At 47.9% G+C, this 20,137-nt stretch overlaps 1 protein-coding gene across 4 annotated transcripts in view; it reads right to left on the bottom strand.

The window, feature by feature from the left end:
- The window catches only part of PPM1H (protein phosphatase, Mg2+/Mn2+ dependent 1H), a 253,772-nt gene that overhangs the window by 124,983 nt on the left and 108,652 nt on the right, over window positions 1–20,137 (bottom strand). For all 4 annotated transcript variants that reach the window (XM_072843062.1, XM_072843065.1, XM_072843064.1 and 1 more), the window contains exon 3: window positions 9,489–9,833. In XM_072843062.1, coding sequence (XP_072699163.1) covers window positions 9,489–9,833 — 345 coding nt within the window. The remainder of the gene's footprint in view (window positions 1–9,488; window positions 9,834–20,137) is intronic.

Consider the following 20,137-nt stretch of genomic DNA (forward strand, 5'->3'; position numbering starts at 1 on the left):
GGAGAAGAAAACAAAGTCAGTGCTGGATTGTACAGGAACTCGTATCAAAGACTTTCTTAGCCTCACTCCCCTGACACAGCTCTCAGAGTCTGAATGCGCTTCAAAGATGGGACAAGAAAATCTTTAGTGCTCTCCTACCACCTGAAGATCATTTCTCACTGAGGACACCGAGAGAAAACTGTCGTCTATTAGACCATCTGCAGACCAGAGATAGGGAACAAGGGATGGCAAACAGATCTAATCAGAACAAAAGCGAGAAAAAGGAAGCCAACTGTGTTCAATAAATATTATAACTCGTGGGAAATTTAGTCTTTGTGTGGACTGCTTGAGCTGCCACAGGAGAACTACGATAGGCTGAAAATGACAACTACTTGAACCCGAGCAATGTTTTTAACCCTAAAGTCTCCAATAAACAGTTACTTTTACAGTGAGCTAAGAGGAGTGACTTGGAGGACAGTGTCCTCTATTCAAAGCAGGTGGGAGTCAACTCCGGGTCTTATTAATCAAAGATAGAAGCTCCCAAGCTCTGATCTGACTTCATCTTCCGACAGCCACTGATTCACAACAGTGACACAATCACAGCAGCATCCAATATTCACTGAGCACGTCTTCTGTGTCAGGCAGGGCGTGAAGCACTGTACATAGAGATCTGAGCTGATCCTACGATCCTGTTATTAACCTCAACGTTCGGACGCAGAAGAGGGGGCGGTAACTTGCCCCTATTTACCTGGTTGGAGTTTGGATTTCTTTTTTTTTTTTTTTTTAAGATTTATTTATTTATTCATGAGAGAGAGAGAGAGAGAGAGAAAGAGAGAGAGATTGAGGCAGAGACACAGGCAGAGGGAGAAGCAGGCTCCATGCAGGGAGCCCGATGTGGGATTCGATCCCGGGTCTCCAGGATTGCGCCCTGGGCCAAAGGCAGGCGCCAAACCACTGAGCCACCCAGGGATCCCCGGAGTTTGGATTTCAAGCTCATTCTCCTCCTCCAAAGCTTTATTATTACCTGCCGCCTAATGAGGCCTTCCCAAGAAAACTAAAACCAGACCAAGACTTCCACTGACAGATATGTATCATCCAAGACAGAGGTCTTTGCAAAATTCTGTGTCAGTGACAGACGCACAGGTTCCGTGACCTCAGAAAAATGTGAGCTGAGCTAGGAAAAGACACTGAATGTTGGCTGAAATAATGCCAAATGTTCCATAGTAAAGGCCAGGTAGGGTGGAGGGAGGGAGAAGGAAGCTGGTGAGGAAGTGGTGCCCTGGCTGATTCTCAGGATGCTCCCGAGGGCCAGGGCACTTCGTGGTTCTTAGAAACCCACGGAGTTAGCACTCTGCTGCTTCAACCAGCCTCCTCCTGGAGAAGGGAGGAGATAATCCAAGTAGCCCAGCGTTTATCAGCAAATGCTTGGCTCCGGAGGTGGTCATACAAGGTCAGATGAATCACCAATGAGAAACTGGCAACAGGAGAAGAGCCTAAGCCAAGGAGACAGATGAAGATCAGCGTGCTGTTAAAAAGTCAGTAGATAAAAAGTACAAGATCTGGGAGAAACTAACTGACGGGGGGATCAACTGGGTAAGGGCGAGGGGCGGGGGTAAGAACCTGTGTATGCGGGGTGCGGGAGTTTGGAAGTGAAGAAAAACTGCATTAAGGGAGCGAGCAGGCAAGAACACCGAAGGCCTGCAGAGCCAAGTGTGAGGACCGCCTTCGAAGACTACACTGGACTTAAAAACTGGACTCAAACCCTGTATCAGTTAGTTTCATAAAGGACTATTGTCAGGATTAAATTGGATGCTATGTGTGAGGGGCTTAGCTGCCCATCCAGATCCTTCCCAGGCCCCAGAAGCTTCATGACTGAGAATAGACACCTCTCCTGCTCGACCCTTAACACCAATACCAGGCTAGGTTAAAAAAAAAAAAAGACAGCTGAAGAAATGCCTGTTAACTGGGCAGATGAAGAGAAGGCCCAAGTTTCCAAATTATGTCCTCACCCCTGACCCCTGTTCGTAATTCACAAAGGAAAAGATTGCAATGCAAATAAATGCTCATGGAGATGATGATTAAGTAGGAACCCATGTCTCGCTTCAGATGCAGTCAACTGAGAACAATGAATGGTTGGTTAGCAGAACCTGTGCAGGGATGGCAGGAGCCTCGAGGGGCGGAAGGAGAGCCATGGAGATCAGCCAAAAAGACTGTCATGAGGAAGTGGAAAGAAAACGTCAAGCTGTCAGAAGTTTGGTCTGTTCGAGCTCCAAACAATGTGCAAAAACCAGGATCAACAACCCAATTCACAAAGCAGTTTGTGGATGGATATATCCCCTTCCTGTTGCATCTAAATAATATAAAGCTGATATCGTGATAGACACATATTTCATCAAATTAATATAGAAACCGGTACATCAAGTCCACGCTCCATGCTACTACTACACTACTCTTCTGAATATACTGGAAGGAATTGCTGGGGATAACAGCAAGTATCCTTTCATAGCCACAATCAACATTTGTTTGAATACCTAATGTCTGAATGGAAGACAATTTTTATTAAAAAAAAAAAAAATCCCTTGAGCATCCAACGGCTTGCATGCTATACATGGACTGGCGTGTGAACAATGCTTCAATGACTTAAATCACTGGTGAGATCCAAAAGAAAATGCCGTGATACACAGAATCCACGTGAAAGCACCATCCGTGGCAGGACTTTCCGGTGGGACTCAGACGGGCAAGTCTATTCTGCATCACAGGTGCATTATGTATCATGGCTAACGTCACAAGGAAATCTGATTATAAGATTATTTAATTCTTAAGAAGAATCGAGGTAAGAATGTACGTACGACACTATGATTTTCTGCTACAGCAGAGTTCCTATTTGCCTTTCGTCTGGGGGGAGATGCTCCAGTTAGCTCACCCAATTAATCCCTTGCTATTACATTAATAGTGCGATTCAATATTTTTTTCTGATTTCATCATTTCTTTCATCTTTTCCTGTATTCCAACTACGTCCCCCCTGTACTTTCCTCAGCAGAAGGAGTGCTAAATTTGGCAGTACTGTCACTTAAACAGTGGACTAACGTCTAGCTACTTTTTATTGGGGAAACTCTAATATGCTCATGCTTTCACCCCCCCACCATTTGTGTGGCAATATGCGTGTGTGCGTGCACGTGTGTGCAGATCCGTATGTGTGCACACGCACTTTAATTACACATGTGCTCTCTGGGATCACAGTGACTAGGATTTGAAAGATGTGTTTCCATAGACTTCATCCCCCTGAAGGATTCACTGACATTAAAATACACTCTTCCATTTCTTCTAAAACTGGGTGTAACTAGAACATAGTCTAAAAATAATTGCTTCCCCTCCCTAGAAGCCAAAATAGCACATTTATTTTTTCCTACACCACCTACTCCTCTTTAAAAGATGTTTCACAAAATCTTAGTACTGAAAGGAACATTAAAGGACCATCTGCATGGTTCTTTTACTATCAGATCAAACATGATAAATGAAGTCAATAAAGATATTTACTGCTGAATTAACTACTCGTTTTCTTCAAACCCTCAACTTTTCCAATTAGCTTAAGCTTCTCACACTTTACACTCACACACACATATACACATACACACATATATATAAATGTATAGTTATTATTATTTTATAAACCCTCAAGTTTGGGTATATTTCCAAAAAATAAATGAAATAACAGGAAAAACTGCTCCCTGCTTTGTACTAACCAAGGACTAATTTGGAAAATTTGCCCATTTTATCTGTCAACAAACCCCAAGACATAAGTCTAGAGTAACGTACAGCAAAACACATGCATTTACTGTCATTCCTTTTCAAGTATGATCTAAAAGGACCAACACCTCATAATATTAACAAGGTAATTGTTTTATCTGCTCAGTCAAGAGTCCTCTGAGGTCTCTCAAGGCCATCTTCTATTTAGCAGCACTGATTTATCCTGTACTGTGTGTCTAAATACTACATTGAAGCCAGATTTTTATCTCTAAATCCTAAGAATGGACCCAATTTTTAAAGACTTGGGATTTTTATTTTGCTCCTTTTTGTTTCAAGGAAGGCAATGAAGGGAAAGAAGAGAGAGAGGTGAAAGGAGACTAATTCAGCAGGAAAGGCCTGCAAGAAAGAAAACATACTGCTCAGGAGGGTTGTGATTTGGTTGGAAAGCCCTAGAGATGACGCAACTCCAGAATCATTCTTTGTTTCCTACCAATGTCAGGTTGCAGAAAGGCAGCAGCAGGAGACAACGAAAGGGAGTGAGCACTGGGGAGTGTCCACGGGGCTCGGCAGCTCGCCGTAGATGAGTTAAAACACGGCTCTGAGCACTCTGCTAATAGTGTCAGTCACAGATAATAAGATTCTGCATGGTTTCAGTACCTTGGTCGGATTTTGGTTTATTCTGAGAACGAGCCAATCCGTCAGCCAGGCAACGGGGGAAGGAGGAAAACCAGGCCTGCCTCGTGTTGCCACCTGCCGGCTGTTGGCAAAATCACATGCTCCTTCCTTCTTGGGGGAACCCCCCCCTTCCACTGAAAACAAAACAAAACTAGCTTCATTAAACACAGACCGACATGCAGGTCCATAGTGTCCCATGAATATGCTGATTTTTGAAAACACTGGGATTCATGCACTACAAATAAGCTTTGCATTTATCCTCTTTTTCACCGAAGTGTCACCATACATTTTTTTAACCAATAAATCCACGCTGAGTGCTATTTCCAGTCATTAGCTCAGTAACAAGAAGATGTATGGTAGTTTAATGAGTGAAAACACTGCTGTCTTCTTCCTTCGTAACAACCAGACCTCTAAGATATTCTTCACTGTGGTGATGACCCTATACCCACGCTGAAAAGGAAAGACAAGTTTGAAATTTCTCCCGCCTTTGTCCAGAACTCAGATCCTACAGGAGGTAGGTGACGAGGCGAATCAGGGCAGACTGGGCTGGAATTCCGAGGGAGGCAACGGTCTCCTGCAGCCAGGAGGTCTCCTGTGTCCATCCGTGGACACGAGCCCCCTCAAGAGCGGGAGATGCTGGCGAGGAGACCCTGCCGTGGGAGGGTGGGGAGGCAAGGAGCCGCGTGACACCAGGACCGAGAGGACATTTATCGCTTTCGCATCTATCATCCCAGGCCCAGCAACAGCCTAACACCGCAGGGGACACAAACCCAGCCGCTGAACTAGGTGGCCACTGTGACAAAGCGCGTGAGGAAGCAGAACTGATACCAGTTCAGGAGTTCCTGAGATCCTGGTCCTTTAGGAAACCGTGGCTCCCTTTCCATGGTGGACACAGGACTATGCAGGTGCTCAGTGGGAAGGCAGATCCAAGACGAGATACAATAAAGGGGGCCCAACAGAAAGCACAGGCAGGATTAGAGGCCGGGGGTCAGGGGTCACCTTCACCACAAGCCACACACTGTGGCAGGCACTGGAGGATCAAAGAGGAAAGGAAAAGCAGTGACCTCAAAGAACCTCACAGTGTTTGATGAAACTGCTCTCATCTCACTGGTTCAAAGCCTTTTCTCCGCTTCTGGTAGTCTGTGTTTTGCTACCAGTACCTACTTTTTCCTGGAAATAAGTACTGTTTATTCTGCTGTGGGGTTTCTCCGTCATTTTAACCAATGCTCCCTTTCAGATAGCTACCTGCATCTCTCTCTACCCCGCTTAACATGACTTAGAATATCAAAATAAAGGAGATACTCTATCTCAATATGCATACAACGTGTGACTCCAAATGTCCCCCCGCCCCGACATAAAATCCAACCCTTTATTTCTAGACCCCATGGTGCCTAGGAGAATGCTAGCCATAAAACAGAGGCTCAATAAATACTAGTGATAGAGGACACTGTGGGGGAGAGAGAGAGAGAGAGACCCAAGACCTGTGATTCTGAGGATGCTAAGCTGCTGTACGTAAAGCAAAAGCCCAAGGGAAAGGCAAGCTTCGCCTTTAAGGATACTGTAAGCTACTTCTGCATCTCAGGGAGGGTAGCTGCCAAGATGTCATCAGGGAGGCAAATTTCAGTTTTAGGTGCTGGGCTTGGGGAATTCTTAGGCACGAAAAGTGTGAGAGAAAGTAAGAAAGCCGCAAAGCCGAAATAATGGAATCTCATTTACCACCGAATTTTTCTACTAGAGAGGATCAGAATAAGCCCAAACCTGCAATACCTAAAGAACACCTAGAAACAGGAAAGCCAGAAAGTGGCTGGCTCCTGTGAGGAAAAACTTCAGGAATACTCAGGAAATTCCAAACGTGCCCCACTCTGAAAGGCAGGAGGAGAAACCGGCAAGACCGGGCCAACAAGGAAATCAGCTGTAGGGTGGGCATTTCAAAAAAACCCCCCAAAGTTTGCTTCCAAGCACTGACTCTCAAAAATATAATAATGCAAGGGGAAATAAAAAGTTTTTTTTTTTTAAGATTTTATATATTTATTTGACAGAGAGAGACAGAGATAGAAAAAACACAAGTGGGGAGGACAGGGAGAAGCAGGCTCCCCACTGAGCCCGATGTGGGGGCCCGATCCTAGGACCCTGGGATTATGACCCGAGCCGAAGGCAGATGCTTAACCGACTGAGCCACCAGGTGTCCAGAGAAAAAGTATCTTATACGAGTTGGCAATGGCCTTAAGTTGAAGGTGCACTGTATGATTTCTGTGCTGTGGGTTCTAAAGCCCACCCTCCATAACTCAATGTCTAAGGCAGGCACATTTCTATGACACTGAGTAGATTTCTCCCGAAGTCTCTGATGAAGCAAAGAAAAAAAGAGCATCTCTCTGTAACTAGGGTAAGCATAAGACATTATCCAAATATGGACATTTATGAGAGTAAAAGGGGACGCGTATTAATAATTATTCTGGGCCAACAGGCATCAACTGGCTCAGTCTCTAGCAGAGCAGAAGGCAGGGCCACCCTACCATGCACCACGTGGACCAAAGAACGATGAACCTTCTCATTTAATAAGGCCAGGCCCACGGTGTAAAGTCCACGTAGGCCTCTGGAGTGCTGGTGGCTAGCCAGACAATCTGGGAAAAACTGAAGTGAGCTGTTCTCAGAGCAGATTTGTGCAGGAAAGGTATTTCTGGGCCCTTTGGTCAAAGAGGAAGCTGCAGGCTGGGATGAACTGGAGACTAGATATGGCTTAAAGCCAAAATTTCATAATATGTCACACCAGGTCATCCACAGGCCGGTTCCAGAACACCTCTCCAATTCAACTTACATCCATCATTCCTACCCTCGACATCAGCTTGTTGCCTCAGGCCCATCTGGGTTCTCTGATATAGCTGTCCGTGGAAATGGCCTCCTGTGTTTTGTCTGCTTCATTTTTACCACAATTTTTTATTTTTATTGCCTCATTTTTACCTGAATTAAAAATTTAGCATTCTGAACACTGATGTCTAGAAACACTTATTCCCATCAGAGCGTCTCTGACAGCTAGGGAATGAGATTTTATACGAAGCCTGAGTAGGAGTCAATTTTATTACCTTGATTCCTTTCTTCCTAAATAATCTCCTCCAGCATCACTTCCCCAAGGGAACCCTGGCTTCGTGTCTTTATCGGGCTCCTACCTCATCCTGCATTTCTCCACTCAAGGCCCTTTCTGCTTGTATTTTACTCATTTAATACTCGTCTTTGCCTAGTTTGCTCAATGTTCTTTGCCCAATTAGACCTGGTGTAGAGCTAGTTCTGATCAAATATTCATCAACTGAACGAAAAACACAGGAAAGTGAAATGATCTTTTTGCTAAGTTTCCAAAGTAAAAATGCCAGGTAATGAATTGACTTGTTAAAAGCTGGGAAAATTTGAAAGACAGGAATGAGGCCCCTTACTAAGTATTTTTCTGAATGAGCCTCCATTTCAAGTATAGTGGTTGTTGGGAGCCCCAGCCATTAAGGGGCGGGGACAGCCGGCGACCACGGTGGAGGCCTGCCTGCCTCAGGGTGACATTGGCCTCTAGTGGACAGAACGGAGAATACAGCAGGGCCAAGTAAAAGATGTCCCAGGGCAGAAGCAATCACAGAAGGAAACGAAAAACCCAAAATTTCCTTTGTTTCTCACTCCTGCTGTGGAAGCTGATTTTTTTTCTCCCATTAGAAGAATAGCCTGCTGCCACGTTTTTACCTCAGTTAAATACTTAGCATTCTGAACGTCGGCGTGGAGAAACACTCCCCTCAGAGCTTCTAGGACAGCTGGAGAATGAGATTTTATACGAATCCTGAGTAGGAGTCAACTTTACTGCCTTGATTCCTTTTTTTCCCTAAATGCTCTTCTCTAGCCTCCTGGTGCTCTTCCTGGGACTGAAGGCTACCAAACACTCCTGAGACAGGTGCATTGTAAACCACCGGCTCATCAAAGGGTAAATACCTACGTGACAAGGAGAGACACAAGGTGACCTAAGAAGGGATGGGTGAAGGTGAGGGCACGGTGCAAATACGAGGTGCGAATACATGACCTATTTGGCCTCGTAAGCTAATCAGACGGTGTGGGGCGCCGAGCCACAGTATTCACTCTTCCCGTCCCCTGGGCACGCAACCTAATCCCGGAGCGGGCACCGTGTACACTGCGCTCTGGGGAGGTGCTCCGAGGTGCTCCTGGCCGCTCCGAGCCACTCGATCCTTTAACAACAGCTCGTCACTTCTGCATCCCCAGGTTTTAAGAACAATACAGCACGCTCGCTTTACTCACATCCTTGTGACACCTTTAAATATCTCCTGCTCGATGACTTGGGCGCAGGCTGGTGCTCAGGAAGGAAAAGATCTCTCGACCCAAAATAATTGCCTCAGCAGAGTGGGAGCTCGGAGAGGGAAGTGGGTAGTATGGGGGTGGCCCTCGCCAGGCCGCGCGACAGGGCACGCGGTGAGAGCAGCTGCGCGCCGTTGATCGCATGCGTGTTCTCGGGGCGGAGGCTGAGAGGGGGTGAGGCTCAGTTCTTTGACCAGACACGTCCAAATCTCGATGTACACACAAATCCCTGCTCCCCAGTAAAGCAATTGGTTTCGGGTACTGGCCCCTCGATTCTCCTCCAGCAGGTACCCACCCCCACCCCGCAACAAGCATTAAGAACCACATGGCCAATCGTGGTAAGAGCTGTTCTCAGAGCACATTTGTGCAGGAAAGGTATTTCTGGGCCCTTTGGTCAAAGCTCTGTTCCCCCCAAACACCTGGAATGGTACACATGTGCAGATGGCAAGGACGCTCGCCTTTTGATGCAGTGGCAGCCTACCAGCTGGCATCAGAGTCCGCAGAAGGGGAAGCACGACTGCCTACGTGTAAACGGCCTGGTACCTCAAGGCTGCCCCCCGCCCCCCACTTTCATCTTTTTAACTTTTGCCAGCGCCCCAGGCCGGGGACTCTGGGCCAACCTGTGCTGAGGCCGGAAGGCCTGCTATCAAGGGGAGAAGGCCAAGCGCAGCCACCCAAGTGCAGGGGACCCGGGTCTGGCCTGGGTGAGGCCTCCCACCCCTGGGTCTCCCCCCCCCCCGCCCACCTACCATCTCCTTGAAGGCACTCTCCAGGGCCCCGATGACCAGGCTTTCGTGCGGGATCTTCTTCTCGGTGAAGAAGCGTGTGGGAGGGGTGCCGGGGGAGCCGGGGGCGCCCACCCCTCCGCGGAGCGAGGCGGCGCGGGTCAGGGCACGGCTGTGGGCCGGGGTGCCCTCGGGCTCCTCGCCCAGGCAGGTGGGTGGCAGGACGGCAGAGTTCTTGAGGATCTCCACGATGTCCTGCAGCTGCTCGGCGACGTGCTGCTGCAGCAGGCGGGAGGCCACCACGGCAGCCCCGGAGCCCGCGTGACCGTCGAACAGCGACCAGTAGTGACAGGAAACGCCTTCCGATTCCTGGGGGTGGGGGAGAGGCGACAAGGGGTGAGAACCGTGCTGGTTACTTCCCAGGGTCCCATGCACCCCGCGAGGCAGGGCGCTCAGCGCATCTGCTTGGTGGCCGGTCTCAGGCTGGCAAACAGTGGAGTCCAAACATGGCACAGGTGCTCAGGCTGTGTCCCTGCTGTCCCCACCAGCCCAGGGAGGTGACCCTGATGCCCACACCAGCCCAGAGAGGTATCCCTGCTGCCTATACCTGCCTGGGGGGAGGTGTCCCTGCTGTTCCCGCCAGCCTGGGGGAGGTGTCCCTGCTGCCCATACCAGCCCGGGGAGGTGACCCTGCTGTCCGCACCAGCCCAAGGAGGTGACCCTGCTGCCTGCACCAGCCCGGGGAGGTGACCCTGCTGTCCGCACCAGCCCGGGGAGGTGACCCTGCTGTCCGCACCAGCCCGGGGAGGTGTCCCTGCTGTCCGCACCAGCCCGGGGAGGTGACCCTGCTATCTGCACCAGCCCGGGGAGGTGTTCCTGCTGTCCGCACCAGCCCGGGGAGGTGTTCCTGCTGTCCGCACCTGCCCGGGGAGGTGACCCTGCTGCCTGCACCAGTCCAGGGGAAGTGACCCTGCTGCCCGCACCGGCCCAGCGGTGCAGCGCTCTGTGCTTCTCAGCCCAGGCCAGGAGCCCACGATGCCCTGCAAGCCCAGCTGCTCCCTGGTGGCGAGATCTACCGGGATTCGCTGTGTGGAGGGGTGAGGTAGGGCCCCGTGCCACCAGCTAAGTCCTCCCGAGCCCAGCTTTGCCGTCCAACTGGTCACTTCCCTCCTGCAGCCCCAGAGCACGTGGGGCCTGGAGTCCTTGGGGAAAGCTACGCTCTTTCTGCAGGCTCTTCATGGGGAAACCGGCAGGCCCATTTCCCCCCTTTAGAGCCCTTTCGCTCTCTTTGGTCTACATCCTGTATTTTTAGAGCATGTTTTCCTTCGACACCCAGTCTAAGATGCAGCCAATTCAAATCTCTTTCTCTTATTTCCTGCCTCCCTCACTTTCCCAGCTGGTACTCAGCATCTTTGTTTCCTCTTCCTACCCTAAAGTTCCGCATTCCCGTGTACCCTCATCTAGTATGGATTTAGTCTCTGAATTATTTCTAGACTGTTTCAAATCAATGTTTTTAAGAACTATGTTTGAAATACACATTAAGCTCTTGTGAGCTTAAATTAATTGCATTAATTAATTACATAGGTAAGATGCATAGGTAGTTAAACAGGTAGGGTGCATAGAACACCCACCTCTGACTATTGGCATATCTACCCCACAGCAATGAATACTGAATCCTTTGCTAGCAAAAGCCATTATATAAAATTCTTTTATTCTACCTTAGAATGATGCTGGAAAGTACTGTACAGTTATGGTGACCTACGCCATTACTCCATTTGTGCCCTTTAAATTTCACTTTTATTCAATTCTGTGCCATGTGCTGAGAAAAAAAGTTGATTTTCAGTGAACAAATACTGAGCATTCCCTATATGACAGGTGCAAAGTGGATCCTGGGGATAAAAAAAAATGGCTGGAAGAGATAACAGATATGGTCTGATTTTTTAGGATTTTATTTATTTATTCATGAGAGACACACAGAGAGGCAGAGACAAGGCAGAGGGAGAAGCAGGCTCCATGCAGGGAGCCTGATGCAGGACTCGGTCCCAAGACTCTGGGATCACACCCTGGGCTGAAGGCAGACGTCAACCGCTGAACCACCCAGGCATCCCCAATATGGTCTGACCTTAATCCAGTGGAGAAGACACATACTGATGAAATAATCACACAAACAAACATAAGATCACAATTCTGGTCAGGGCTATAAGGAGAGGTTCTTGATGCCAGAAGGCCAGCTTGCAGAGGGGCACTTGGAGGAGTTTACCTGGGGACACGCAGGCAACCTAGTAGCTGTTTGGAAGTTCACAAGATAATGAGGAGAGACCACCAGGCAGTAGAAAGAGCAGATGCCAAGGCCCTGTGGTAGAAAGGTGCATGATGTGTTAGTGGAGACTGAACCACATGACTGAATAGAGGGGTGATGCAGGAAAGGTGGGGTTGGGGGGAGAGATGAGGCTGTGCAGGGATGTGGGAGCCAGAGTACCCCATCCTTCCAGGACACATGAAGGATCTTGGCTTTAGCCTAAGAGTAACAAAAAGCTATTGACTGAGGTGGGGGTGACAAACTTAATTTATGTTTTTAAATGATCACTCAGGCTATGCTGTGGGGATTAGGACAGAGTAAAAGTTAGGATGTCTGCCAGGTGTTGAATAACACGCTAAAAAGACATTCAAATTCAGACAGTAACAAGCACTTATGAACAGCTAAAAGCACTCGAACTCAGAGGACAGTAGAAAAAACAAGAACTTCAAAGGTACAAGAGTTTAGTTCTAGTGGCATCTTCACTGCCGATCATGGGAGTGATCTTGGTGGGCCCAGATCAGGGAGGTGGTGCAGGCGTTAGACCCTGGGTGGGTCACTCCGGAGTGGGACATCCCTGGGCCACGGTTGCCTACTAAGTAAACAGCGGGCGAGGGCTCCTTATGGGGGTGTTTCACGAGGTTCAAATGGTGATTTATACCCAGGGAGTCGCTAGGTAATGAATCTCTTGCAAAAAGGGCTAAGAGCTCAGTGTAGTGGGTCGGGAAGTCTGAAGGAGCCCGGGCCCCTGCTGTCTTGCTTGGGGTGCTGCACAGGCCCTGAACAGCCTGCCCTCGGGGCTCCCTGCCACGTGGGCCTCATGACATTTTGAGAAGCCACTGTTGCTAGCCTCTGTAACAGGACTGGGCACAAGGCGATGAAAGGACGTACCGGTTTATCTAGTATTCTGGGACTTGGGGCATGCGTGGAGGGAAGGAGGAGTGTGAGATAAGGAATGCAAGAGCGCATGCACACACACACACAAAGAATTAGAAGTAGGTACAAGTGGTTATCAACCAGAAATAAAACTGAACCCCTTGGAAAATGTTCTTAATTTAGGGCATCTGTGGATCGAACTCGCTGAATCTAGGAATCTCTATTTTCACCAACCTCTGAAATTTAGCATTTCCTATTATTATCAATGCAAGGCAACCAAGCACAGTGGGATTAGCAGTTCCTCTGACTTGCTCACAAATGGAAATGATGCACTGTCATTCCACACAGCCTGCAGGATTGTTTATGCTCATCATTACTTTGCAATGATAGCGTGATTTTTACTCACCACTAGCTCTGGTTACTTGCCCCATTAGTGAAGCACGCGTTGCCGTATTACATTCCTACAACTAGGGAAAAGGGGCAACAGAAAAGGATTTCTTGCTTACAACATCCAATTCCCCAAAGGCCCCAAGGCTGCCTGAATAAAACCCGCACACCCAGTCCTTCTGCAGTTGATTTAAATGGAAACCCAGTAAACACCTTTAAGGAAGCTGTGGCAGGGGCAGGTGAGGGATGGAATAGGAGCAATTGTGCGGCTGTGTCCGTGTCTGGGCACAGATTCTGTTACACCTAACGTATCTTGTTTCCAGAACCATGATTTGAATCAAAGAAGATCAAACCCCGTGAAATAAGGAGCCTCACTGCAACGCGATGCTACTACATTTTTTTAAAAAGCAACTCTGGCATTTTTCTGACGAGCAATCCAACCATTTCCTTCAATGAGGCAAAGCATTCTGAAGGCACTGCAACAATCCTCTGATAAAATATCTGGGCAATTTTTAAGCAGTCAAGAGAAAACCTGGGGGCGGGAAGGGGGGTGGGGGACTAGTGAAGCAGAGCCCAGAGGGGCAACACCCTGCCTTTTTTTTTTTGGAAATGAAATGGTTTTTATTAACACCCTGCTTTTGAGAACACCTTTGCATGGCTATGCTAGAAACGCTGGTACAGTTATTTTTAAAAATGCAATTAATAATTTTCACAGCTCAAATGTGTAAGAGTTTTTACATAAAGAAAGTTTGTCACTAAAGACTGAATAAATCTAGCGCCGTCTGATGCAGGGCTTCACTGTCACACCATCAGTCACTATCTCTAAAGGTGGGGTCCTATCACTGATCTATTTTAAGCTCCGCAGGGGAGTCTCAAGAGCTGCCAAAATTGAGAGCCTCTGATCTAATAGGGAGGGACGGAGCCACTAAGCAGTTCCAGCCTCAAATCTGCCATCAGGGGGGATCCCTGGGTGGCTCAGCAGTTTAGCACCTGCCTTCCGCCCAGGGCATGATCCTGGAGTCCCGGGATGAAGTCCCGCGTTGGGCTCCCTGCATGGAGCCTGCTTCTGTCTCTGCCCCCCCCCCCCGCCCTCTCTCTCTCTCTCACGAATAAATAAATAAATAAATAAATCTTTAAAAAAAAAAATCTGCCATCAGCTCTCTGTGTGACCTTGGGTGAGTCACTTACATCTCCCTGACTTGACCAGAACAGCAGTGTCCAAACTGTTTCTTGTTTCCGAAGTGGTACCTTAGAAAAGAGGACGGGGGGGGGGGGGGGGGGGGCGGTGTTTGAATGATTAATAAGTCCCTTTGACTATTACTTCAACTGTTTCTAACACATTTTGACAGCTTTTGAACTAGGTAAAACCAAATTCATCAAGAGATTTCAGAATCTTGAGTGTCCTCCTATGGCAGGGAACTTGGGGTGAGTGATGTGTTATTGGGGAAACTGCAACCACCAAGGGGGCCCTCCCTCAGGCTTTAGATGGCCACTCAGCTCTTAAGGTCTAAGGGACCATAAAGTCACAGAGACATCGAGTTACGGGGCTACGGCACCCTTCCCGTCACTTAATAAGCCTTGCAGAGCCAGGCGGTATCCAAAATGCTTTGTAAACATTAGCTCGGTTGGTCCCACAACAGTCCATCCTGAGAAGAGCCACCCTATGAGGTACGGCTACGACGCGCACCCTATAGGGGAGGACCAGAGAGTCCAACTGCTGGAGGTTAGCACCTACTGAGGGATGCAGCTGGGAGCTGGGAGCAGGCTCCATGCTCGGGCCGCCCAACCCTGCCGAGCTCAGTACCCTTGCGCCGGCCCAGGAGGGAACGTTGCTCTCTTGCCCACGTGCCACTCACCTCTGCTTCTCCTCTCGGCCACCGGAGTTGTTACCAGAGTGATTTTTTTCTAAAACACAAAATCTGACCCTATTTCCTTTACCAGCTTAACCTCCTCCTCCTTCATAGCCTGGGCTACGTTTGTAATCTCTGAAGTAGTCTCCGACTCTCCCCTCACAGCCCGTCCCTCCAAATCCCACTCACCAAACCATGGGTGGCACTTGTAGCTCATCACAGAGCACTACTACCCCCTCACCTAGCCCTCGTCTTAAATATCACCTCCTCCTGGAGGCCCCCACTCCTACTGCAGCACTCATCAAATTGTGCGTGTCTGGTGACCTGGTTGGGCAGTGGTAAACTGAAAGAATATTTTGGAAAAGGGGTGGGCAACTAATAGGCAGTGCAGGTGAAAAGGGGATTGTATATGGCCCCTGTGGACGGTGGCCTGAGGAAGACCAACCTCGAGGGCTAAGTCAGCTTGGAGTGAGATTCTGGGCTCTTGAATTTGAAACGCCTCTGCACAGAAGAACAAGGTGACGGCCAGGCTTAAGAAGTGCCAATCCCATGGCATCACGCACTGTGCTGCAAGAAGGAAGCACTAGAATTTGAGAGGCTTGCAGAGAAGTGTCCTGAGGCGAAGAGGGCCTCGGTCAGGATGGGATTCGTGGGCCTAGAGAGGAGACTAACAACCTCACAACACATTTCAAAGAACGGCATGAGGCTGGAATGGGCCATATGGTGCTTGAAATGGAACCAAGAGGGGCGGCCCCGGTGGCCCAGTAGTTTAGCACCACATGCAGCCCAGGGCGCGATCCTGGAGTCCCGGGATCAAGTCCCACGTCGAGCTCCCTGCATGGAGCCTGCTTCTCCCTCTGCCTGTGTCTCTGCCTCTCTCTCTCTCTTTCTCTGTCTCTCATGAATAAATAAATAAAATCTTTAAAAAAAAATAAAAAAAAAAAAGAAATGGAACCAAGAGCATAACAAAGAATACAAATCTACTTCTGAAAGTGGCATGAGCAAACAGGATGTGCCATACACTCCTTTCGAAAAAGACCCAAGGACCCCATTCTCTATTCAAAACAATGCCATCAAATGCCATCAGGTAGGAATGTCTGGTTTGATGTATAAAGTTGGATCTGAGAACCTGGAGGAAAGAACGAATTCCTGAACGTCACACCAGGATCAAGGGCCTACAATCATGTCGGGGGAGGTCTGAAAGATCCCAAGGAGTATAAACAGGATGCTTTTAAAGTGTCTCACATCTTCAATTTAATCGCAAACACACATCTATTTCATCACTGCACAGAAGAGGACCTTCAAGGACTCCCTACTGCCCTGGGTCTCCTGGATCCTCACGTGGCTTACGGGTCCTGCATGCTCTAGTTGCTACTCCTTCCCCTGTGCCCTCTCTCGCTCTTTGTCAGTGCTCCTGACCTAGGCAGCCTGGATGCAGGGCTGTGGGAACCTCACAGTTGCTTCAAGGAAACCAAAGGGACCAGCTGAGCCTTGTGGCCCTACAGGACCAGTTTGAAACACATACTATTCTCTTCTAAGCTATGGAGACTCCTCCCCGCCCCCGCCCTCCCAGGAAGATTAAAAAACAAAAAACCCCAACAGGCACCATATTCCTCTCTCTGGCGGACTGAACTGCTGGAAACCACACAGTTTCTTCAGCCCCCATGCGCTGCTGGATTGGTTGTACAATCTGCTATCGCTCTATCCTTTGAACCAGTGCCCGAAAGGCTAGACACGCACGTGGGAACGTGGAGAGCTGTGTTCTCCACCTGCTTGGCTCAAGCCAAGGCCCCAAAAGAGGGAAGAGAAGGCTGTGGCTCCTTTCAACATCCTCTGCCCACCCCACCACACACATCCTCCCACAGCCGAAGCCACCGCACACCCCCCACGTGGTTAGTCACGTTAGAAGGAAGGAATGCCTCCTTAGTTTGGTATCAGCTCAGAGAACAGCATTCTGAGCTTATATGGTAAATACACAGGGTTTTGCGGTTTACACTAACAGTCCAAGGCTAACTTTGTCACTGGTGCAAATATACCAACATACAATGGTGCTTTGAAAAGTTGGATAATTCATGTATGCACCTGCAAATGAGTTAACACAAATCCTATCTGTGGTGATAGGTCTTGGCAGAGGAAGAGCACAGCCGTCAAATCGAGAGCAACCTGGGTTCGTGAACTTACTATGATGTGATCTTGGGCACCTTTCCTAACTCCTCTCACCTGTTTCCTTATTTACAGACCAAGATGAGACTAGGACACAGAGAGTAACGATTCATTCTTTTAACACACGTCTCAGAGTCTGCTATGTGCCAGGCTCATGCTGGGTACTGGGGAGGTGGGAGAGAGGAAGAAAAAAACCATGTTCCCAACTCTTGAGCCTAAGAATCCGGAACGTGAACAGGTGTGCTAGAGAGGGGACGTGTGTGGTGCCACAGGAGCAGGTAACATGTATTAAATGTTCAGGCCATCGTGGGTTATAGGAGGCGGGGCGGGTGGACAGGGAAAGAGTGGGGCCATCAAGAGATGCCATGAGGAAGGGGTCTTAGTGATGGGAATGTTGTATCCTGACTGGTGGGATTACACGAATCTATACATATGCTGAAATTCATAACAGTGCACATTCAAAAGGTTAATGAGACATATTAATTTTTTATATAATAAAATGGGTAGCAGTGTCCAGCATACCAAAGAACAAAAAAAACTAGGAGAGCAATTACTCACACTCACTGTTAAATGGTCCGGGGGAACGATGAGCAGGCAGGGAGAGCAAGCCATCCACGGCGGCTCCCTACTTTTGACCCTGCCAGACGGGGTGCTCACGTTCCTCCACTGTCCAGCTCCCTTTATGTCTCTTCTTCCTGAATCACTTCCCCTAGGAGACGTCTAAGGACACCTACTGATCACCTACCGGGTTTACTCTCCGCCACACCGCCACAAAATGGGCATCACCATCCCATTTTGCCCGTGATTTAACCAGGGCACAGTTAAGTAACTCCCGCTATGTGGTGACACCAGGATTTGAACCTGGTCCTTCAGATTCCAAGTTAAGAGATCTTTCCAATTTCCCAATACATACAACTCTGTGTCATTGCCTCCCTGGCTTCTGTCACCCTGTAGCCTTTAGCACTCCAGCCTTATTTCACCTTGTCGCTGATTCATGACTGCATCGTATCTTGGGCCACCAGCTGATCAACAAAACTTCTGACACTGGCCCTGCATTAATCTCTGGTAGGATCAGAAAACATTGCTGGGGCAACCATCCCAGGATGCAAAGTTCTAAACCTGAAAAATCAACCCCCTCAAATCTGGAGTAACATGCTCTTGACATAATGAATTTCACATTACTGTTATATTTTAACAAATGTTTACCTTGTTTTTGCTCCAGACGAACAGGAGTTAAACATGCACTCTGTTTTAGGAAAAGCAATACTGAACCCTTTCCTGACTTACCGCACACTTCAATTTGGCAGCCATCACTTATGTCTTACAAAAAGAATAATGCTGAAGCAGTTTTCTTATTGCATTCTGATTTGAAAGAAAGAGATAAAGAGAAAGACAGACAGACAGACCTGTGTGTACCTTACAATACACACACGGCCATCCCTTTTCAGGAATACATCTGCAGCCAGATAAAAGAAGATTTCAGAGGGTGACAGGTTGGGAACTTAAAGTTCATAGTTTCTCTTTCAGGATTTCTCTGAAGTAGGCCCGATATTACATCTTTCTTTTTCAAAAGTCGTAGAGCCTAATTTTTAATAATATTTGCTTATTTTCTTTTTCCCATTTCCATGATCATCTCTAATGCCAGAACTTAAATAAGAGCTTTGGACTGGGAAGGGTCCCTTGGGCCTTTTAACAAATATAAAACTGCTCCAAACAGAGATTTATCCCCTGAACCAGCTCCTGACATAATTCTTGATACAAGCGGCTTGCATCCATCCAGCTTCTGCTATAATTACAGCACAGCTAATCAGGGGCATCAAAAATCGGTAGCCTACGCTGCGCTCTGTCAAAAAAAGGAGCCACATTATGTGCACCTCAACTCTGGGGAACCCACAGGCAAGAGCCTTTGTGAGCCATCTGGGAGGCAGTGAGGTAGCCCCTCTTATGGCGTGCTGACCAAAAAAAAAAAAAAAAAAGGGAGATTCTAGACAAAACCTCAGATGTTTCCTGTGGAGCTTGACAGAAGTGCTGGGATATGAGAGGCAGGAAACACAAAGAAGACCAGGGAGTGAGGCCTGACACATCTGTGCCAGTGTCAAGAGGCCAGGCCTCTCTGTTCTCTCACTGCACAGAGCTCTATGGGTGTGCAAGCCCCCTTGGTCACCCCATCCTCCACCAGAAAGCACACAAAGCTTGGGGTGGGGTGGGGGTGGTGGTGAGTTAAAAAATGATCCATCAGCACATAAGAGGAAAATGATAAATTCTTTCACGTTTCTTCTAGAGCTGGAGAAGAAATGAAGCTTTGCTAGTTGTTTCTCTTAGGAACTGACACTGGCGCCCTCACGTGGTATGTAAGCCAGCCGGCTCCACGTCAAGCAGGGAACCCTGATGTTCTGATGCACCCGCTGGCTTTGGCACATTGTGCAACTCTTTGCTCCATAACGTGTGTCCCCAACTAAGTGGTCTTGTGCATCACACTACTAAATTTTTAACTAGATCATCCCTTACAACGTGGACAACAGGTGTTTAAAAAATCCATGCACTGAAACTGCTGATAGAACACACGTGAGCAAATGAGAATACATCACAGCGGGCACATCCGACTCCAAGTAATGACAATCTAGTCATACCTGACAACAGGAATAATCGTTCTAATCAAAAGTAGCAGAAATGCTAAAAGGGACAGCTGAAATATGGAACTGGAGCTGCTACTGTGAATGATGACTTCTGCCTTGAGGTATTAGCTGATGGGAACATGAAGTCTCTGCAGTTGGCAAGACAAAAAATGAGTTACTGTGGGAAAAATATTTAGAACAATGCCTGACATATAATAAAAATCGCATGACTGTTAATGGTGATTATTTTAAAATGTTTCCTTTTCATCTTTATTGCCTTCAAATTATTTTTAAACTAATATATTTTTATAATCACTAAATACACATAAAAAATATGGCCATATAGTAGTAGAGTTGTATATTATGAAATGAACAAATACGTTGAGGGTACGTACTCATACACATGGTTTGGAGATTGCTACTCATAGAAAAATGGAAATAAGTGGTTGTCCTCTTAGCTGTGTTCCCTGAAGATACAGGTAATTC

This window comes from Canis lupus, chromosome 11, assembly GCF_048164855.1.
Source record: "Canis lupus baileyi chromosome 11, mCanLup2.hap1, whole genome shotgun sequence".
In the NCBI taxonomy this organism is placed as follows: domain Eukaryota; kingdom Metazoa; phylum Chordata; class Mammalia; order Carnivora; family Canidae; genus Canis; species Canis lupus.